Source organism: Colobus angolensis, unplaced genomic scaffold (assembly GCF_000951035.1).
Source record: "Colobus angolensis palliatus isolate OR3802 unplaced genomic scaffold, Cang.pa_1.0 Scaffold21, whole genome shotgun sequence".
Taxonomy (NCBI): Eukaryota; Metazoa; Chordata; class Mammalia; order Primates; family Cercopithecidae; genus Colobus; species Colobus angolensis.
The window spans coordinates 6,681,563-6,704,570 of record NW_012115266.1 but is presented as its reverse complement, the minus strand read 5'-3'; the positions used below and the strand labels follow the sequence as shown (position 1 = coordinate 6,704,570).

Sequence of the window (23,008 nt, the reverse complement as noted above, 5' to 3'; positions counted from 1 at the left end):
ACACACACACACACACACTCATATATAATACATATTTTATATATATTATACATATATATGTAACAAAAGCATACTTCATTTTTTCATAAGTTCATTAAATGGTTGTACCACCTCTGGACAGTCCCTGGTCTCAGCAAATCTTTTTGCTAAGATTAAAAGTAGCTGAAGGCCAGCTGCGGTGGCTCACACTTGTAATATCAGCACTTTGGGAGGCCAAGGCGGGTGGATCACCTGAGGTCAGGAGTTCGAGACCACCCTGATCAACGTAGCAAAACCCCATCTCTACTAAAAACACAAAAATTAGCCAGGCATGGTGGCAGGTGCCTGTAGTCCCAGCTACTCAGGAGGTTGAGACACAAGAATTACTTGTACCCAGTGATGGAGGTTGCAGTGAGCCAAGATCGCACCACGGCACTCCAGCCTGGACAACAGAGAGAGACCCTTTCTCAAAAAATAAATAAATAAATAAAAGTGGCTGAAGAGAGCATGCATATATTCCTTCCACAAGCTGTTTTTCAGCTCAAGAAATTTTTAAGAAACTGATTGGTGCTGGAGAAACAGGAATCCTGGGCTGTGTGTGGTAAGACTGGATTGTCCTTTGTTGTTTGTGTCACTCTCGAAGACAGCATCCCTCTCCCCACCCAGGAGTGACAGGACAGCTGGCAGGACACAGAGAGGCCCTAGTGCTGCCCTCCTGCCTCATGGACAATGAAATGTTTTGCTTATGTGCATCCACCAGAAAGTGCTCTGAAGGTGGTTGGGATATGAGACAACCAGGACATGAGCAGGAGGAGCAGGGAGCTCCCAGTGCTGCCTGCCCTATTATCCTCTTTCCTGGGTGGCTTAAAGTCTCATTTTGGGGTAAGAGAAACTAATTTAAGACATGAGTAGGGAGGGTCTTACTTCCTGCAAAGATCTCCTCAAACCATCCGGAAGTCCCATGGTTGGACCTGGCCCCTCCTGCAGAGCCCTGACTCTTGGCACTCAAGACATAGGAGAAGAAGGAAGCCATCATGAAAGTGCAATGTGGAAGGACAAGGACCAGGGATAGGGCCCTGGGCTCTGGCTCCAGCTCATCAAAGAAAGGGATATTAAACACAGCTTCGGCCGGGCGCGGTGGCTCAAGCCTGTAATCCCAGCACTTTGGGAGGCCAAGGCGGGCGGATCACGAGGTCAGGAGATTGAGACCATCCTGGCTAACCCGGTGAAACTCCGTCTCTACTAAAAAATACAAAAAAAACTAGCCGGGCGAGGTGGCGGGCGCCTGTAGTCCCAGCTACTCGGGAGGCTGAGGCAGGAGAATGGCGTGAACCCGGGAGGTGGAGCTTGCAGTGAGCTGAGATCTGGCCACTGCACTCCAGCCTGGGCGACAGAGCAAGACTCCATCTCAAAAAAAAAAAAACAAAAACAAACAAAAAAAAAAAACGCAGCTTCTCCTGCCATCTCTGTTTTGGCCAACGTGCCCAAATTGACCACAACAGCTGTTCTGTGTTTACACACTCTGAAGTCAAAATCACTAGCCACATCCTCAGGCTACGTGCTCTCCATAGTTTCCGGGAGGTGAGCAGTTTTAATACTGTATGGACAGAAAGGGAAACCAGACTCAGAGTCTAAGCCAGTGACCCAAGGTCACACAGTCACTAAGCGAAGGTTCTGGATTCCCTTCAAGTCAATTTGACCCAAAAGTCAGTTCTTCGGGCCAGGCCACTGGAATGTTCTCTGATGAGACTTGCATGGGCAGTCTCACCCGCTGCCTTGCTTGATGTCCCAGGATAGCTCCTGTCTGCCCACTGCAGATTTCACAGGCTCAGGCCTTGGAGCAGCATCACTCCGTGCAAGCTTGAAGCTGTGGGCAGAAAGGTCAGGAGCTGCTCAGCCCCCTATTCTCTCACTTCCTGTGAAGAAATTGGTGCAACCAAAGATGGCGGATGCACCCCAGAAGCATTCTCCAGGGGGAGACCTGTGCTTCCCTGGGGCGGTGGAGGGAGGGAGGGAGTAAGTATTCAGGGCAGCCACTTGTCAGGGTGACAGTTATGCTGAGAGCACCTGGAGAACCTTCCTGGCTTGCAGTCACCTTCTCACTAGGTCCTCACATGGTGGAGAGAACGTGAGCTCTGGTCTCTTCCTTTTCTTTTTTTCTGAGACAGAGTCTCATTCTGTCGCCCAGGCTGGAGTACAATGGCATGATCCTGGCTCACTGCAACCTCCCGGGTTAAAGCAATTCTCATACCTTAGCCTCCCGAGTAGCTGGGATTACTGGCACCTGCCTCCACGCCTGGCTAATTTTTGTATTTTTAGTAGAGATGGGGTTTCACCATGTTGGCCAGGCTGGTCTTGAACTCCTGACCTCAGGTGATCTGCCTTCCTTGGCCTCCCAAAGTTCTGGGATTACAGGTGTGCACCACCACGCCTGGCTAATTTTTGTATTTTTAGTAGAGATGGGGTTTCACCATGTTGGCCAGGCTGGTCTTGAACTCCTGACCTCAGGTGATCCTCCTGCCTTGGCCTCCCAAAGTTCTGGGATTACAGGCATGAGCCACTGTGCCCGGTCTGGACTCTTCCTTTTCACATAAGAACACTAATTCCAACCAAGAGGCTCTACCCTTACAACCGAATTACCTGCCAGTGACCCCACCTCCAACACCATCCCACAGGTGGGTTAGAGTTCAACATATGAATCTGGGTGTGAGAGGAACACAAGCATTCAGTCCATAGCAGAGCCCAATTATGTCTTTAATAGAATTCATACTAAGCTGCATTTCCAAATAAATTTTCCTATGCTTTGAACTCCATTAAAATAAAGATTCATGAACACAAAACAGTAAAATCAGTAAGCCAAACTCCACTCCTGCTGGCTAAATAATATTCCTCCATAAGAATTGGTTGTTGTTGGGACAATTTCTTGGATTTATTGCCTTTCCCGCTTGCTTCTGGCCAGCAGCAACCCCACAAGGCCTGCCGCAGCCAGCACGCCTGCTGCCACACTTACTGTCGTGACTGCATCAGTGACCTGCAGCAGAAGAGAAGGGAGAGCACACTCAGCATCAGGGCAGGACCACGATACATACACCAGGAAACTACAGCTCAGGAAAGACTCGTCTGGCCCAGTCCTCTTCATTTGAATCACAGAGGGAACAAATATTGGCTGGGAGAGGGGATGCCAAGAGGTCAGGCCACCCAGGAAAGAGGATTGGAGATGTCTGGTGGGCACAGAATGAATGGAAGAACAAAGCCATAGGTGTGATATACACAGAGTCAAAGAAGGAAAACCAGATACACCCTGTGGGTATTAAAAGCATAATAGGCCAGGCGCCGTGGCTCACACCTGCAATCCAAACACCTTGGGAGGCCGAGATGGGCCGATCGCTTGAGCCCAGGAGTTCTAGACCAGCCTAGGCAACATGGTGAGACCCCATCTCTACAAAAAATACAAAAAAAAAAAGCTGAGAGTGGTGGTACACACCTGTAGTCCCAGTTACTCAGGAGGCTGAGGCAGGAAGATCACTTGAACCCAGGAGGCGGAGGTTGCAGTGAACCAAGATTACACCACCGCATTCCAGCTTGGGTGACAGAGTGAGTCCCTGTCTTAAAAAATAATAATAATAATTCAAGGAAAAAGCATAATAAACCCCCAGAGTGTGGCTGTGGCAAGGACAGAGGGGCAGTGCCCAGATGTTCTAGGTCAGGGCTGGCCGACTGGGGCCCCTGAGGCAGATGTAAAATTGGGAAATCACCCCTGGGAACTCTCACTACCCAAGGCTTGAGGGCAGGGACCTCGCCTGGATGGGTCTCAATGTCCCAGGTGCTGATCCCACTGCCAGGCACAGAGTTGACACTCATAATTCATCTGCTGAATGAATGCTGGACTGTGAGGAGCCCGGAGGGTGTGCTTTAATAAAGAAGATTGCTTCACTTATGTGCTGGCAGGAGATGGTTCTGCAGAAGGAAGAGGATATGCTGAAAAAAGCGTAGAGATGTGAGGCTGACCCCTGAGGGTCGGTGTGCTTGGCACAGCTTTTGGGAGCGAGCCAAGACAGCCTGCTGCGATCCTGTGGGTCCGCCCCTGCCTGCGCCACTGTCTCTAAGAGACCAGCACTGGAGCGACTGAGGGAAACAACATGGGGTGGGGGGTAGGGGTGAAGACTGTGAGAATGGCTGCTTTCTAGATATCAGCACTGTGCTGGGAACTCTCCAGGCCCAGTATTTTTTTAATCTACCTGACAACCCTAGGAGGTAGTGATTCTAATTCCCACTTTCCAGAGGAGACCGAGGATGGACAGTGTAAAGAACTCATGCAAAGGCCGGGCGCAGTAGCTTACGCCTGCAATCCCAGCACTTTGGGAGGCTGAGGTGGGCAGATCATCTGAGGTCAAGAGTTCAAGACCAGCCTGGCCAACATAGTGAGACCCTGTCTCTTCTAAAAAAAAAAAAAAAAAAAAAAATTAGCCAGGCATGGTGCCTATAATCCTAGCTACCTGGGAGGCTGAGGCAGGAGAATTGCTTGAACCCAGGAGGCAGAGGTTGCAGTGAGCCAAGATCACACCACTGCACTCCAGCCTTGGTGACAGAGTGAGACTACATCTCAAAAAAAAAAAAAGAAAGAAAAGCAAAAAAAAAGAACTCACGCAAAGCCACACAGCTGACAAGTGAGTGACAAGGCTCAGATCTGCCTGACTTCCCAACAGGGGCACTTAAGCCCTTCACAGACAGGGAAGCAAATATTTAAACCAGCAACCAAACAGCAGATTTCTGTGGAGTATCACTGAATTTAAAGCATGTGAGTGACTGGGGAAAAGAAAGGGGAAAAAAGAACCATTTTATTCAAATACACTAAGAATCATTTCCAAGTGTCAAAGATAAACAAAGCCAGACATAACTTAAAACAGCAAAAACAGATTTGTTTCCGTCTCTACTGACAGCAGGGAAAGAGCTGAGCTCCATTCCAGTTTGTGCAGAGGTGACTGACATTTTAAAAGGAGATGGAGGAGTAGAGAGACGGGTGAGCGAGGGCTCAGTAGAGTCAGGGAGATGAAATATTACAAAGGGTTAGTCCCTGAATACACGATGAGGCCAGCTGTGTCTGCTAGTGTCAATTATCAAAGTTAGGATTCTACCCTCCCACAGAGATGGAGACAAAGGCTCTATCCTTCCTGATGATTATATTTCAAAGGACTGGCTCTCAGGTCCTTGAGAAAGACGCTTCAGAGTTGTAAGAGATATACAGTCAGCCCTCCATATCCATGGATTCCACATTCATGGATCCAATCAATTGTGGATTGAAAACATTTAGAAAAAAAATTTTTTAAAGAACAATAAAAAATAATACACATTTTAAAAATACAGTATAACTATTTACATAGCATTTACATTGCACTGAGTATTATGAGTAATTATGAGTGGCTCATGCCTGTAATCCTAAGCAGTTTGAGAGGCCAAGGCAGGTGGATCACTTGAGCCCAGGAGTTTGAGACCAGTCTGGGCAATGTGGTAAAACCCCATTGCTACAAAAAAGAAATACAAAAATTAGCCGGGTGTGGTGGCGTGTGCCTGTAGTCCCATCTACTCAGGAGGCTGAGGTGGGAGGATCCCCTGAACCCAGGAAGGTCGAGGCTGCAGTGAGCTGAGGTCACATTTCAGTGGAGCACCTCTGCACTCCAGCCTGGGTGACAGAGTGAGATGCTGTCTCTAAAATAAAATAAGTACATGAGAAGATGTGCACAGGTTATATGCAAATATCACACCATTTTATACAAGGGACTTGAGCATCCATGGATTTTGGTGTCCTCAGGGGATCCTGGAATCAATCCCTCCCCCACCCATGGATACCAAGAGATGACTGTATCTATGTTTCAGAGCGACAGAGGAAGGATTCATAATTATAAGTCGTTTTTAATAAACACTCTAAGAAAGGGCCAGTGCCTCTGTCCGGTGTTGGTTAGAACAAACGGTAAATTCTCCTGGCAACAGAGAGCTTTCTTAGGCAGGCATTTATCGTGGGGCTGGGGTCATCCTACGGACACAGCCTTATTTTGCTAGAAGCAGTGCTAGAGCTTGGTCATCTATTAGAGCAGGGGCTGGGTGGCGTTGTGTGCCAAGAGTCCTGCAGTTCTCACAAGTCCACTTTCTTACAGAGCGAGAACTAGAGACAGACAGAGGAGGGTCTTTCCAGACACGCAGAGTCATCTAGATGAGAAGGAAGGTGGGAGAGGAAGAAAGAAAGGCAAGTTAATGGGTGACCTGCAGCAGATGAAGTTCAACAAGAGAGGCTCAAGGACAAGGGACAAACTAAATCAAAGAAAACTGCCTCCCCTGAGTCTTCCCCGTCGGCTTGAGTTCTGACCCCCTCAGAAGCACAGCAGAGGGCCAACCACTTCCTAAAACTGGGGTCTTCCAGATTGATTTCGTGGCTTCCGCACGGCCTATAGAAGAGCTTTTCAATGCATGATAAGGCAGCCCATCCCCAATCCCTTTCCAACACCCCTCCCATCCAGAGATAGGTCCACCCTCCTCAGCTCAGCAGAGGGGACACCCTGTCAGCAGGGTTCCCACTGAGTACCAGAGCATGTCCCACCACGCCCCAGTGCCCAGCATGGCCTGGCACGCTCTCAGTTAATAGCCTGGCCTCCCTCCTGGGGTACTTGTTTCCAGAAGGTGTGGATTTTCCTTGCCCATCTCCCCTTCTTATCACCTCTCCTTTCCTAAGAGCTAAATCCTTCCATGCCCTGAATCTATGGTGCACAGGCTAAGGTGTAAACACTCCTAGACACCAGTAAGGGAAGATTCAAGAATGCATTGCTCCTAAACAGAGAGGGCTTCAGAAAGGAATGTGCAACCACGTCGAGGCTCCTGCCTCCTCTGTCTGCTGCTTTAGAATGAGAATTCTAAAGTGAGGTGGTTGTCATGGAACTGTGCATTAACACACTCATTTGAATTGAAAAATTGTCAGTTTTTTCCTGAATGTCAAAATAAGCCTGATTAGGCTGATTGGTTTGAAAATAACACCTGGCTTGACTGTTTAAACTACATGGAAGACATTTTTCCCTAACTGAAGGAGCTAAATGTGCAGCTCCAAGATTGTGAAGAAAATACGTACACAAATATGTAATATGCAATATACCAAAATCCATCCTTTCCTTTACAAACGTTTTACATTTATAATTTTTTTAAGTGTTTGATGTCATCTAAGAATGTATGAAGGGATGGATATGTGATTTTTTAAGTTGTCTTGGACTGGGTGTGGTGGCTCACTCATGTAATCCCAAGGGAGGCCGAGTCAAGCGGATTGCTTGAGCCCAGGATTTCGAGACCAGCCTGGACGACATGGCAAAACCTCATCTCTACAGAAAAATACAAAAATTAGCCAGGCATGGTGGCACATTCCTGTCGTCCCAGCCACTCAGGAGACTGAGGTGGGAGGATTGCTTGAGCCCGGGAGGTGGAGGCTGCAGTGAGCCATGATCGAACTCCACGTGATGTACTGCAGCTTGGGTGACAGAGTGAGACCCTGTATTAAAAAAAAAAAAGTTTGTGAGACCCTGTATCCAAAAGTTGGCCAACTATGGCCCATGGGTCAAATCCAACCTGTGAACTATTTTTGTAAAAAATAAATAATACACTTATTGGAAGACAGCCTTGCCAGTTCGTTTATATGTTGTCTGTGGCTGCTTTTGTGCTGCAAAGCTACGGCAGCAGGGTAATAAGACAGACACCACCTGGCCCACAAAATCTAAGACATTTACTATCTGGCCCTTTACAGAAAAAAATTACCCAATATGACCTGGGCTTTTCCCCTTCCTGGCTCACGCTGTTCCCTCTGCCTACACTCCTTATTGCTCCCATTCCCTGGTAATCTCCAGCTCATTTTCTTTCAGATTAATCAACATAATTAAATCAGGCTGGGCTCGGCTGTTACCTCTTCTACAAAGCCTTCCTTGATCTGGGCCCTTGGAGAGAACACATGTAGGTTTAACTCCCCGCTCTTCACCGTGGCTGACATGGACTAGAGACTCAATAACTAGGAGTTCAATGAATTTGGACAAGTTACTTAAGCATGGTGAGCCTCAGTTTCCCCATCTGTAAAGTGGGAATCATAAAGCCTGCCTCTAGGGCTGTGGAGGGCTGTTTCAGGCTGTGACTCCCTTCTGTGGCCACCCCCCCAACCCACAGCACTGGTCTACATTGCCAACTTGCCTATCTCCCCACCCTTGTCCCCCCCCCAAATGCGACACGCTCAAGGGCAGGGGTTTCATATCTGCTATTTTGTCTTGCTCATGTCTATTTCCATCCCGCCCTGGCCCCAGCAGGGACCCAGCCTCCGGCAGCTGAGGGAGTGGCCTGGCTCCGGGGAAGGGGACGCAGGCTGAAGATGCACCTGGTCACTGCGGGAGACCCCATAGCGCAGCTGGTTCACGAAGTGCTCGCAGTTGTCACTGGTCAGCGAATAAGGCAACTCCTGCCCCACCAACTCCTCTGCCTGCTTGACGATTTTGTTGGAAGGCAGTGGCCTGTATCTGTCATCGTGTTTGTTATTGACCCTGTAGTTGTCTCTCCCAGCCACGGCCGACAGCAGTTCCTTCTTCACTATGGCTTTGTTGGTCAGGGCAGACAGGACACTGGCCGCACCAGCTCCAGCAATTTCACCTGTGCAAACAGTGAGTTCAGTCCTGAGCAGGGCCTGGGGGGCTCAGGGCTGGCTCCAAGCTCGGTGGAGCCAGCAGTGCTCCGAGCCAGCTCAGTGCCCCCAGCGCCATCAAGAAGGAGGAGCTGTGGAAGGACCTGTCCATCCTGCCTGGCCTCAAACTTGAAAACAGGGAAGACCCAAGCCTGGGTGACTTGGGAGAAGTCACCATGGGTCCCTAGGCTCCGGTTTCCTCATTTCTAAAGTAAATAACCTGAGCTCTAAAGGACCATGTGAATTCAGATATACCTGAAAGAGTCAACAGTCGAGGCAGAGTGGTACAGGGCAAACAGAGGAGGCAAAAGAGCCCCAGGCCATAGTCCCAACTGCCTCTCACTAGCTTGTGGCTTAGAAAAAGTCACTCCAGGACAGGTGCCTGTAATCTCAGTACTTTGGAAGGCTAAGGCAGGAGGAACACTTGAGGCCAGGAGTTGGAGACCAGCCTGCACTGTATACTAAAACTCCTGTCTCTAAAAATAAAAATTAAAAAATTAGCTGGTCATGGCAGCACATACCTGTAATTCTAGCTACTCCAGAGGCGAGGCTGGAGGATTGCTTTAGCGCAGAAATTACAGGCTGCAGTGAGCTGTGATTGTGCCACTACGCTCCAGCCTGGGCAGCAGAGTGACATCTTGTCTCCAAAAAGGTAGAGAAAAGAAAATGTCACTCCATTGCCCTGAGACAGTGCTGTGGGAGCTCCAGTAGGTGAGGGTGGCATTTTGAAACAACAGGAAAGGAAACAGCTGAACAGGACAGAAGCCTGTCCCGGGAATCCAGGGCCCCCAGGTTCTGGCACTGGCTCTCTTACTGTATGTCTTTAGAAAAAGCCCTTCTCATCTTGGGACCCTGGTTTCATCATTTTCAAATTAGAGGAACTAGGCCAGGGGATGTCCATGCCCTCCAGCTTTAAATTCTCCAATTGGCCTCTAAAGGGGACCCCAGCCTCCTGGGAAGCTGAAATGAAACAGAGGCAAAGTGACAGCACCCAGAACCCTCAGGGAGGGCCCGATGGACCTAGGGGTCTACAATGGACCCTGCTAGAAGCAGCCCAGCTTAAAGAAAGCCTGTTGTAATGTCAGTTTCTGAACAGCCAGTTTATCTAACGACTAGCTTCTAAACTTAGGTGTGTATTCACACTTTCCTTTACTGATTTTTCTTTTCTTTTCATTTTTTTTTTTTTTTTTGGGACAGAGTCTCGCTCTGCCGCCCAGGCTGGAGTGCAGTGGCCAGATCCAGCTCACTGCAAGCTCCGCCTCCCGGGTTTATGCCATTCTGCTATGTTGTAGTTATAACATTTATGAGGAAAAAACTGATTCCTGGCAGGGGCCATTGTGTGGAGTTCACATCTTCTGCCAAGCCAGGATGGTCTCGATCTCCTGACCTCGTGATCCGCCCGCCTCGGCCTCCCAAAGTGCTGGGATTACAGGCTTGAGCCACCGCGCCCGGCTATTTTCTTTTCAAAATGACATTTAAACAAATGTCTGGGTCCCAGCTCACTCCAGCTACAGGAGCAGGAATGGGGGCCAGAAAGACCCTCTGCCAAGGAGAGAAACAGAGGAGTCAGCACCCAGTCTTGCTTGGACGGACTGCAGGTCCTAAAAAGAAGGGGAGCTGGAGGAAACAAGATTAATACAGGTATAAAAATATGTCACCAATAATTTATTCATTTTCATGAGAAAAATACACTGTCTCCTCCATCTCTACCCCTTTATATCCCCTAAGCCAATGTCTTGCCTTCTTGGCTTCTAAGATTCTGTTTTCTGCCCCATAGTTTTCCTATCTCTGCCCCTAGTCTTCCAACATCTCACCCCCTATTTCCACCTGTCAGTTTCCCCCACGCCCCTCTCTTCCCCCTCTTCCTCTCACTCTCCCATTCCTGCCCCTCAGTCTCTCAGTTCTGGGATGCGGTTCTTCCTTCTCCCCAATAGATACCACCCTTTCCTGTATTGCTGGTGAGGTACTTTGGACAACAGTTTGCCAGTTTCTTATTAAACTAAATATTCACTTACCATATGACCCTACAATCCCACTCCTAGGTATATATCCAGAAGAAATAAAAATCTGTGTTCACACATACAAAAAAAAACATGCATGGGAATATTTATAGTGGCTGTAATGATTATTGTCAAAAACTGAAAATCACCCAAATGTCATTCAGCTGGTGAATGAATAAATAAATGGTGGTATATCCATACAATGGAATACTATTCAGTAATAAAAAGGAACAAAGTACTAACACATGCTACAACATACATCAATCTTAAATGCATTAAGTTAGAGTAATTGGACACAAAAGGCTACATTCTGTATGGTTTCAGTTATATGACATTCTGGAAAAAGCAAAACTACAGGGACAGAGGAAAGATCATAGCTTGCCAGGAACTGGAGGTGTGAGCATATATATGGGTGTTGACAACAAAGGGGCATGGGAGAATTTTCACGGGATGAGGTGTAGTGTTCCCCAGTTTTCCCCCACTTTCTTTGTCCTGACTAACACAGAATGCCTTGACACTCTGTGACCTAACTAGCTGTGTGTTGCCCTCTGCAGGCTTGAACCCAAGCTGGAGGCTTTAACATTCATTCCCTGGCATGGATAAAGTTGTTTAGGTTGTTGCACGAAACACTGAAAGAGCAAATGTGTTGCTAAGCACGTAGAAACTAACCCCAGCTTTGAACCAAATTATTTAAACCCTCATGTGAACCTCATAACCCAACCCCCTTGTTCTGGACATTCCTGGGAAGAACATCTACTGTCTTGCTGTCCAATTAGAGGACACTTCAGCCCTCTGCATATAAGTTCGCCTAATAAATGCTTTGGACTAATCAGCCTGGCATTTAGTGCTTCTTTCTTTGGAATCCGAACTGGCCCCATCTCAGGATTTTTGGGGGCAGTCTCCTGAAGAAACTCCCCTGACACCACTTTTGGGGCCACTCCAACCAGGGGTTCAGCTGAACAGAGAACAATAGGGAATTATTTTATAACTAGATTATGGTGATGGTTACATAGTCATATGCATTTGTCAAAACTCATAGAATTGCATACTAAAAAGGATCAATTGTACTATTTGTAAATTATTCTTAAATAAGTCTAATTTTTTAAAAACTAAACACATGCACACACTTAAAGAGAAACTAAAATGGAGGCCATAGTTTGAATAGTCCTAGACCACTCATAACCATGTAACGAAAAACTTAAAATTCTTCTGATTGCCCCAAAATGCTAGCTGTAACCATAAATAAAACTTAAGCTATCCTCATGTCAACATTGTAGACTTATGCGCTGCTTTCTTTAGCAGCCCAATAGACAGAGAAAGTCAATATTTTTTTAATTTTACTTGGAGAAGTCAACAGTATACTTGGATAGTATTATTGAGGCTCCCTTATACTTTTCACAAGTTTTACATCAAAATTTAAAACCCCTGAAATTTCCCAGAAATGCAGTATGTAGATGATTTGTTTCTGTGTTTCTCATCTAAAGAGGACTCAGAAATTTACTCAACATATCTCTTATAACAACTAGCTTATAAGGGGTATAAGACCTCTCAAGATAAGCTTCAACTTTCATAAGAGATGGTTCATTATCTAGGTCATAATTTATCTAAAAAAGGAATACTTCTGCGCCCAGAAAGAATAAATAATATCCAAATTTTCCTTGACCTGTAACTGAAAGACAACTCAGAGGATTCCTCAGGCTTGCAGGATATTGCAAGTCCTGGAACCCAAGTTATTCTTTATTGGCCTCTCCACTCTATTTTTTGTGTATGCCAGAAGGCTTGTGGAGAGTATTAACAGTAGCCTGTTTAGAATAGTGACACACTGGGAACATGCCTGATATAGTTTGGCGGTGTCCCTACCCAAAATCTCATCTTGAATTGTAATCCCCACATGTCAAGGGCGGGACCAGGTAGAGGTAATGGGATCATGGGGGCGGTTTCCCTCATGCTGTTCTAATGATAGTAAGTGAATCTCATGAGATCTGATGGTTTGTTTTGTTTTGTTTTGTTTGAGAAAAGAGTCTCGCTCTGTCACCCAGACTGGAGTGCAATTGGCTTACTGAAATCTCTGCCTCCCATGTTCAAGTGATTCTCATGACTCAGCCTCCCAAGTAGCTGGGACTACAGGCATGCACCACCACACTCAGCTAAGTTTTGAATTTTTTTTTAGTAGAGATGGGGTTTTGCCATGTTGGCCAGGCTGGTCCTGAACTCCTGACCACAAGTGATTCACCCACCTCGGTCTCCCAAAGTGCTGAGATTATAGGCGTGAACCACTGTGCCCAGCCATCTCCACTCTATTAACTAACCAAAAATAGCACTGAGGAACTTCTTCCATGGTAAATAAAACACGAGAAAACCTTTACTGAACTTAAACAGGCTTTACAGAATCCTTTCACGCTAGGACTACCCAACTATTCTGAGCCCTCTACACGTTTGTGAATGCAACAATCAGGCTTTTCTCACCCAAAAACGCCGAGGAAAAAGTAGATCTATAGCCTATTACAGCCTGTAATTGGACCTAGTAACCAGGGCATATCCAAATTGTTTAAAGTCACATGTCAACATGACCTCACAGTTTCGCCACTCAGATACAAACAAGTAAGTTTATGCAGCACTGCTACCTTAAAAGGATGTAAGTCTCTAGTCAATCACAACAGAAAACAATGTACTTCTTCATTTATGTAACTTTGTAAACTGAGCTATAATTGCTGTGAGCCAAGCTTTTTGTCATTTTAGTTCAAAGTCTCTGGATTCCACCAGGCGCGGTGGCTCAAGCCTGTAATCCCAGCACTTTGGGAGGCCGAGACGGGTGGATCACGAGGTCACAAGATCAAGACCATCCTGGCTAACATGTCTACTAAAAAATACAAAAATCTAGCCAGGCGAGGCAGTGGGCGACTGTAGTCCCAGCTGCTCGGGAGGCTGAGGTAGGAGAATGGTGTAAACCCGGGAGGCGGAGCTTGCAGTGAGCTGAGATCCAGCCACCGCACTCCAGCCTGGGCGACACAGCGAGACTCCGTCTCAAAAAAAAAAAAAAAAAGTCTCTGGATTCAAAAACTGTTCTTTTGTATGTGCAACAAGCCTTTTAAATTTCTCTAGCTTGATTTGATTTCATTTATATACACATCTATATATAGACATATATGTGTATATATACATATATAAGTATCAATATTTCTACAACTCTTGAAAAGAGTTGCATATATATCTACATATATAGATGTTCTGAGTTTCACTTCCCTGGTGACCCAGCCCAAGTCTGTATGTGTAAATATACATATCTTCCTATTAGTCATATTAATAATACGTGTTATGCACTGTATTCTCTCAAGAGTCTTAAATATTTGTCAGCAGTCACTGACTCATCATGACAATCTCTGTAAGAATTAAGTCTGGGCTGGGCATGGTGGTTCACGCCTGTAATCCCAACACGTTGGGAGGCTAAGGTGGGTGGATCACGAAGTCAAGAGATTGAGACCATCCTAGCCGAAATGGTGAAACCCCATCTCTACTAAAAATACAAAAAATTAGCTAGGCATGGTGGCGAGCACCTGTAGTCCCAGCTACTTGGGAGGCTGAGGCAGGAGAATCACTTGAACCCGGGAGGCAGAGGTTGCAGTGAACTGAGATTGTACCACTGTACTCTAGCCTGGCGATAGAGCGAGACTCCGTCTCAAAAAAAAAAAAAAAAAAAAGAGTTAAATCTGTATGTGTACGTATACACATAGAAACTTGGGCTGGGTCACAGGGAAAGTGAAACTCAGAGCATCTATATATGTAGATATATGTACATCTATGTGTGTATATATAGATGTGTATAATGTGTATATATACACCTGCTGTACAACTATTTTAATGGCTGCATAGTATTCCATTATATGCAGGTATATCTATTTTACTTGACCAATCCCCTGATGTCTTGCACTTGAGTAGTTTCCAGTATTTTGGCATTTTCTTTGATGCCACGATGCTTCAGATGGAAAGGGAGGTTGCTTTAGCCCCTGGCCAGGCCCTGCACCAGTGTTTTCCTGTACCTTCCTTCATTTCATCCCTCCATGAGGTGGGACATAGGGATTCTCATCCCTGCTCTGTAGAAGGTGCAGCTGAACTTAGTGATGTGAAGCCGCATGCTCAAGGCACACAGTCTGTAAGCAGAGGAGTCACAATTCCAAACTGGTTCTGTTGAGCTGGGAGGCCTACGCGCTCCTTCCTTTGTACCATGCGCTCAGTTGCAAGCTATCTGAAGGAAGTAACTGCTTCTTACCCTGGCTTGTACCTCCAGAACAACAAATACATAGGAGATCCCATGGAGGGATGCTCACCAAGCACAATGAGTTGGTCAGACTGAACCCCACTCTATAATGGAATAAAGGTCAATAGTCTCTCCACCAACTTACTGCAAAAGAAGAATAGCAGTTGTTACATCTAGCAGGAAAAAGCACAATTCATTCAGCATTATGTATTGAGTGCCTACTCTGCTAGACCCTGAAGTGAGGACAAGCACATAATTGTGCATCTCTTCACATTCTTGATCTCAACCCTTGTGCTTAAAAAGAGAACCCATCCTTACTGGGGGGAGCCAGATGGACCACAAAGCCATGTCCCACGTAGATGGCCCAGTGCTCATAGCCAAAGCGAGAAATCTCAATCAGGTCTCCAGGTCTCAGTGTTCGTCTTGGTCTAGGCTGCAACAGAAAAACCAGAAACAGGCAGAGGTAAGTCATCTGCAGGAAACATTCTAGGGCCTGACCTGCAAGGAGCCCCAGCCCAGCCTGCAGATTCCCTCTGCTCATCACCTGCAGGAAACAGGAGGGAAGGAGCACTGCTCACTTGTGTAGGAAGCACCTTCATTTACTGGGGTTGCAGGACTGAAAAGGTGCTCTTCAGGGGACAAGGAGGAGATGAAGAGAGTATCTTTAAGGGAGATTTTCGTGAATGTGCAGCACAGGAGTGTGATGGAGTGATGTGCCCAGGCTGAACATGAGTGCATTTTACGCACAGAGTATGTTTTTGTCAGCAACTGACTGCATGATTCCCAAGGAAGCCTAAAATGCCTCTTTAAGGGCCACCTGCCATGAGCCTGAGCCCAAGTGATTCCTACGAGTTCTAGAGCTCTGACTTGCAACGCCCAACATGTCAGAGGCAGGCGGACACTTGACCCACATTACACACCGCTCCTTTGGGTGAAAACTATCATTACCCCCACTTGACAATGAGCACATGGAGTCTCAGGAAGGTTAGATAACTTGCCCAGTAAGTAGAAGAGCAGCAATGAAGGGTAGGGCTGAAAGTTTCCAACATTAATGCCTTTAACCATCCCAGAATGTCCTAGGCAAGCCCAGGGCAGCTGAAGTCTGAGCTCAGGCTAAAATTAAAGCAAGGGATGGCAGGGTGTGGTTGGAGTTGGTGGTAGGGCAGTGCCCCTCTGGAGGGTGCATGGGTGGGAGGAATGTTGCCCTGGCCACACCCAGAATGGCAGCTGGCAGACAGCCCTTGCCACGAGAGTTCTGTTTCTGGTATACTATGGTGCCAGCCAGCACCCCTCCTCCCCCAGTTCAGTTGAGCCAGGCCACAAAGGAATTGAACTGTTGCTGAGGGCGGCGAGAGTGCCCGTCAACTCAGAATCTGGTGGGGAGCTATAGTTAAAAGTAAAGCCTTTCATTTGAAGCAACTTGGATGGAATTAGAACTCAGGAATGGAAAACCAAACATGGTATGTTCTCACTCGTGAGTGGGAGCTAAGCTATGAGGACGCAAAGGCATAATAATCATACAACAGACTTTGGGGACTCAGGGAAAAGGGTGGGAGTGGGTGAGGAATAAAAGACTACACACTGGGGCTGGGTGTGGTGGCTCACGCCTGTAATCCCAGCACTTTGAGAGGCCAAAGTGGGCGGATTGCCTGAGGTCAGAAGTTCGAGACCAGCCTGGCCAACATGGTGAAACCCCATCTCTACTAGAAATACAAAAATTAGCTGGGTATAGTGGCAGGCACCTGTAGTCCCACCTACTTGGGAGGCTGAGGCATGAGAATTGCTTGAACCCGGGAGGCAGGAGTTGCAGTGAGCAGAGATTGTGCCACTGCACTCCAGCCTGGGTGACAGAGTGAGACTCCATCTCAAAAAAACAAACAAACAAACAAAGATAATGGGTACACCAAAATCTCAGAAATCACCACTAAAGTACTCATTTATGTAACCAAATACCACATATTCCCCCCAAAAAATCTTGAAATTAGAAAAAAAAGTAAAGCCTTTGACTAGAGGGATCAAGAGTCAACTTGACCAAATAAGGGACAATTTGAGCATCAAAAAATAATAATAGTAATAACTGTATACACAGACTGAAACACATCAAATATGTTAAAACCCATGTGTTCATAAGGATATTTTTAAAAAACAGTAGTAAAAGAATCACCATATTATTCCAATAGCTGGTAAATAAAGGAAAAGATTCAAGCATTTCCTAACTGAATTGTCCTCAGGGAATACAATTCAAAACTACAACAAACCCCAAAGCTACAAACCAATATTTGTAAGGTAGCCATATATGTATGCAAAAACATAGAAAAACATTTGAAAGAATACACACCAAGCTGTACTGAGGGAAAAGGCTGTACAGATGGGAAAGATGGTCAAAGGAGACAGTAGCTTTTATACTAATCATTTTTGGTTTTGGCTTTTGGCTTTTTTTGACACGTGATCTCACTTTGTCACTGTTTGGGTGAGGGAGAAGGGACAAGATGGAGGAAGGTAAACAAGAAGACACAGCCCCTGTTGCTTCCAGGTTCTTCATCACCAACTTACCCGCGCTCGGGAAAATGCAGCCCGCGACCTGGAAGACGCAGATCAACCGAGCATGCGCCAGATGACGTCAATCCGAAGAGACCGAGACTTACCTGGCCGCACCTAGGGAACGCCCCTATCACGCCCTTATCCCGCCCACTACCCGCCCCCTTCCAGTACCAATGCATAAAAGTCCGCTGCCGGCAGGAGCCGGAGTGACTTCTTCGGGTGGACTGGGGAACCTCATCGGAGAGCGCGGGAGCGACTTCCCTGCCCCCCACCCCCACCTGAGGACCAGGGAACCTCGCCCCAGAGTGTGTGCATATTTGCAATAAAGGGCTGCCACTTTCTTATGTACTTTGGCCTCATGTTTAATTACTTAGCTCTCCTAAATTAAGTTACATTAAATTAAATTAAGACAGTCATCCAGGCTAGAATGCAGTAGCACTATCACAGCTCACTGCAGGAAGCCTCAACCTTCCCAGCTCAAGCGATCCTCCCACCTCAGCCTCCCAAGTAGCTAGGACTATAAGCACGTACCATTATCCCTGGCTAATTTTAATATTTTCTGTAGAGATGGGATCTCACTATGCTGCCCAGGCTAGAGTTTTGGTTTTTCAAATAAGGTGAATGTGTTCACATATTCCTCCTGAAATTAAATACATTGGTTCTTTTTTAAGTTGAAGCTTTAGAGTCAGACCCTCATAAGTTCAAATTCCCTCTCTGCCTTTTGGGCAGCTTCCTCTCTAATACTTACCAGAATATCATTCCCCCCATCTGTGAAGTTGGCAGTATTATGCCTACTTCATAGGATTGCTTATTAACTACCTGGTGTGGATTAAATAAGTGTTTAGCGTGGTATCTGGACCCTGAGCACTAGGGAAATGTGGCTGCTATTGGGCCTGAAGGAAGAAGGAACCTAAGACGGGATTGGAGGGAAGGAGGGAACGTAGAGGAACTGGCCCTGCCTGGAGGCAAGGGAGACAGAGCCCTTTCTGACAGCCCCCATCACCACCCACACAGATGGAGCCCTTTCCCTGGACCCTCCCTCCCCAGCTCATCCCACCCACTGAGGATGGGGTGACAGAGGAGGTGGCCTGTGTGGTGAACCAAGGGTTGCTCTCCCTGAGCCCACCATTCCTGCCTTCAGGAGGCTTAGTGGAGCCACTGGGAGTGTGGCCAGAGGAGGGCTTAGAAAAGCATAAACCCAAACTTTGACCTCAGTAGAACCAGACCCCATGCAGCAACTGAGGCTGGGGACCCTCCGGGCTCATAACCCAGTGCCATGGTTTCTTCCCACGGTGTCTGAAAGAGCCAGACCCCCAGACCTCAGCGTGTGCCCATGTACCCTCCATGCCAGAGCTGTAGACCAACGAGGAGAACACACATAGTCACCACTAACAGGGTGGTTGTTCCTCAAATCAAAGCTTTAAAACCCTTTCTGGGGACTTACCAAAGCCATCCTTCCTTCAAGATGATGTCTTGTGTGTCGCTGACTCTGTGTCCAGCTTTAAATTAGCTCTGAGTTTCGTTTTCCCTGTGACCCAGCCCATATACAACTATTTCAGAACATAGATCAAGGTTCATGTAAAATTTTCCGTCTTCAAACAGGGGCAGAGCACATATCAAGTAGGCAAGGGAGCATGAAAATCAGTCAGAGAGAAGAGGAATCAGAGCTCGGGATATAGATTGAGAAGGACTTAGTGGCAATGTGGTCAGGGGCACAGCTGACAATCACCAGGTTTCAGGTGGAACAAGCAAGATCCAGTGGTTATGGGGGCAAGGCAGGATGTAGAGACAGAGACCATGGGGGAAATTTTCAAACAGGAGAGAAGAGCCCCAGAGAGACTGAGACTCACGCCTCCAAATTGGGAATGATGGTTGCTAGGAGAGGCGGACATTTCCATCAACCTCAAACCCCATGGCCCTAGACAAATCATGTTATTGGAGGCACATTCCTCTACCCTGGAAACAGAGTGAGGCTGCTAGGACAGCAGTTTGAAAACCACTCCCCTTTCTGCCTGTCACCCACAGTTCAGAAACACTCATTCCGCACCAAACGGAAACAAAACCCATTACTGGGTGTGTAGAGGTTGCTGCTTTGAGGCGCCTGCATGCTTATGCTACCCAAGCTCCAAATAAGTATCTCTTCTGACATCTGCATATAGTTGTCGGGTCCTGAGCAAACTGGACAGGAAGGGGTGGGTGGGGCTGGGGGGAGCTGAGCATCCTCACTGCGGGGCATGGGGGCAAGGACCATTAAGTTACTTTCTTCAGGCTATAAACAAACAAACAAAGAGCTTTACCGTGGGGATGCAGATGGACTGGAGCCAGAACTGGAAATCTCTTTGAGAGCCACAGCAGCTCTGCATGACCAGCTACTCCCTCAGCCCACGCGGTCTTGGTCCTGTGGAGACGGCCTCTCTCAGCACCTCCACTCCATTCTCCTCTGGGTTGCAGTGGGACAATCTTCAAAGTATTCCTTCTGAGGGAGACAGTGGGGTTGGCTTGGCTAACTATCTCCTGCCCCATTGTCCAGAGCCCTCTGGGCTGGTCCCACCCGGGCTTGTTCATCATCTTTTTAGGGGCGGACCTCCAGTCCGGCAATCTCAGTTCATCCTATGCCTGCCCTCCCCTTGCAACTATATCACACCCCTGTTTCCCTGGGCAGGAGGACGTCCACATGCAGTCTGCTGAAGGGATCTCAGGAGGGTTGGCACAATGACCAACCAGACCGTGCAGGGTGGAGTTGGGAAGGAACATCACTGGACTCATGCTGGCGCTTGTGGCTTTTCACCGAATCCAAGCTGTTCAGAGTGTCAGGAAATTATGGCCAGGAGCCACAGGAAAGGAGAGTCTGCAAATCAAGGGCCGGTGGACTGAGAATTCGCTGTCTCCCTACTGTTTATGATGAGCAGAAAAGGTGTCAAAGTTCTACTAACAGAGAACGGGGTAGGGCAGGTCACACCCCACCAGATGGTGAGCTCTAGTCCTACAGAAGCTTGGAATACTTACATTTTTGTCACATATACGTTCTCTATATTTGTTTAATTGTATAAAAGACTATAAAAGGAAAGATAAGCCTCCATTCTCCCCACCTCCAGCCTCCAGCAACCCAGCTCCCCTTTCTAGAGGCAATGTTATCTTTCTGTGTATATGCCAGGAATATCTTGGGCTACATATAATTTTAATGAGCTTTGGCCAGGCACAGTGGCTGATGCCCGTAATCCCAGCACTTTGGGAGGCCAAGGCGGGTGAATCACTTGAGGTCAAAAGTTGGAGACCAGCCTGGCCAACATGGTGAAACCCCGTCTCTACTAAAAATACAAAAATTAGCTGGGCCTGGTGGCGTGTGCCTGTAATCCCAGCTGCTTGGGAGGCTGAGGCACAAGAATCACTTGAACCTGGAAGGTGGAGGTTGCAGTGACCCGAGATCATGCCACTGCCCTCCAGCCTGGGTGACAGAGCGAGACTATGTCCCAGAATAAATAAATAAATGAATAAATAAATAAATAAAGGGTTTTATTGAATCTTATATCCATATAGAAGAATACTTGCAACATAAGTGTAAAACACCAGAAATAATAACAAAACACTCAGGTATCAGTAAACCTAGTTGAAGAAATAGGAAATAACCAGTTTATTTTTTCTTTTTTTTTTTGAGACGGAGTCTTGCTCTGCCACCCAGGCTGGAGTGCAGTGGCCGGATCTCAGCTCACTGCAAGCTCCGCCTCCCAGGTTTACGCCATTCTCCTGCCTCAGCCTGTGCCCGCCTCGTCGCCCGGCTAGTTTTTTGTATTTTTAGTAGAGACGGGGTTTCACCGTATCAGCCAGGATGGTCTTGATCTCCTGACCTCGTGGTCCGCCCGTCTCGGCCTCCCAAAGTGCTGGGATTACAGGCTTGAGCCACCACGCCCGGCCCAAAATAACCAGTTTCTTAAATAAGCCCTGTGTCCCACAAACACCTGTCCACAGATGTCCACACGGTTCACATCAGTGGTGGTTAATTTGATGTGTCAATCTGACAGGGCCATGGGGTGCCCAGACGCTGCGTGATTTCTGGGCATGTCTGTGAGGTGCTTCCAGATGAGATCAGCATTTGAATTGGTGGAATGGGTAAAGCAGATGACCCTCCCTTACGTGGGTGGGGAGCATCGATCTGTTGAGGGCTTGAATAGAACAAAGGCAGAGGAATAAGGAATTCGTCCCTTTTTGTCTGCCTCACTGCTTGTGTTGAGACAGCTCACCTCATATTCTCCTGCCCTCAGACTGGGATTTACACTATCGGCTCCCTGGGTTCCCAGGTCTTTTGATGCAGACGGAATGATCGCACTGCCTTTCCTGAGTCTCCGGGGTCCCTAGCCTGCAAACAGCAAATGGTGGGACTTCTCAGCCTCTGTGACTGCTGCATGAGCTGATTTTTTGTAAGAAATCTTGATGGACAGATAACCTCCTATTGGTTCTGGCTCTCTGAAGAACCCTGACTAATAACCCTGACTAATACTCAGCATTATTCATAATTGCCAAAAGGTGACACACCCAAATGTTCATCAACTGACGAATAGATAACAAAATGTAGTATAGTCGTATGTTGTAATATTATTCAGCCATGAAAAGGAAGTACTGATACATGCTAAAATATGGAGGAAGCTTGAAAACATGATAAATGAAGGAAGCTGGTCACAAAAACCTTATAGTATATGATTCCATTTATATGAACTGTCAAGAATGGGAAAACACACAGAGACATAAAGTAAATTCATGATTGTAATGATTATTTAGGGATGGAAGGGCCAGGGGACTCAGGTTCAGTGTTTCTTTTTAGGTGATGAGAAGGTTTTAAAGTTGATTGTGGTATTAGTTTCATAACTCTGTGAATATGCTAAAGGGTACTGAATTATACAATTTAGTAAGTAAACTATGTGGTATTGAGGCAGGACAGATAATCAAGGAGATGACCATGTACTTGGGACCCTGTCAACAGCACAATGAGCCCTGTAACTGTGTTCACTGGTACACAGCGACCGCACCAACAGCACAGCAAACCTCAGCACTCACATTGTCATCAAGCTCATCCAAGCAGAACTACCTCGAGTGGGGACTTTCCCCTGTAGAAAGCATGTGCATTTGAACTTGGCTTGTCCTCAGAATGACCCTTTGCTCATTATAATAGTAAAACACACACCCCTGGGTAGAGATTTAAGATGGTAATGAGACATGCGATGCAGGAACAAGCATGTACAGCAACTGCTCACGTGCACCCAGAGGACCACCCAGAACATGCTGACTAGGAACACACCTCTTCCCACCCCCTATGAATAATCATGTAAGACTCTCATAAAGGGAATCCCTTCAGAGCCAGTCTTTGCTGACTCACTCCCGATCTGGCCACTCTGATGTTGTGCCCTGAGTTCCGAGACCCCCCCCTCAAAGACGACCACCAGAAACCGAAGTCAAAGCCAAGCGGCTGGGATCACTTTATTGCAGGTTCGAACCCAGACCTCTCTCTGTACAGGCGTAGTCAGGAGGGCAAGAGAGAGGTCCCGAGCA

General features: G+C 47.1%; 1 protein-coding gene across 2 annotated transcripts; it reads right to left on the bottom strand.

The window, feature by feature from the left end:
* Nucleotides 1-2,712: 2,712 nt before the first annotated feature.
* On the bottom strand, nt 2,713-18,979 carry HRASLS2 (HRAS-like suppressor 2). 2 transcript variants are annotated; one of them, XM_011942633.1, is made up of 4 exons: nt 18,912-18,979; nt 15,245-15,359; nt 8,372-8,640; nt 2,713-3,010 (listed from the first exon to the last, which is right to left on the bottom strand). In XM_011942633.1, exons 1-4 carry the CDS (start codon nt 18,918-18,920, stop codon nt 2,909-2,911), a joined length of 495 nt encoding a protein of 164 aa, XP_011798023.1. In that variant the 5' UTR covers nt 18,921-18,979; the 3' UTR covers nt 2,713-2,908. The 2 variants fall into 2 exon arrangements, with proteins under 2 accessions (XP_011798023.1, XP_011798022.1); XM_011942632.1 differs by lacking the exon at nt 18,912-18,979 and having other exon boundaries at nt 15,245-15,408.
* Between the last annotated feature and the right edge of the window lie 4,029 nt (nt 18,980-23,008).

Excerpts from the sequence above, each read along its gene's own strand:
- HRASLS2 (XM_011942632.1), bottom strand. The coding sequence starts at position 15,398 with ATGACTTACCTCTGCCTGTTTCTGGTTTTTCTGTTGCAGCCTAGACCA. Across the intron at positions 8,641-15,244 it reads GGTCCATCTGGCTCCCCCCA|GTGAAATTGCTGGAGCTGGT; the intron begins GTAAGGATGGGT and ends CTGTTTGCACAG. Across the intron at positions 3,011-8,371 it reads GGGTCTCCCGCAGTGACCAG|GTCACTGATGCAGTCACGAC; the intron begins GTGCATCTTCAG and ends CTTCTGCTGCAG.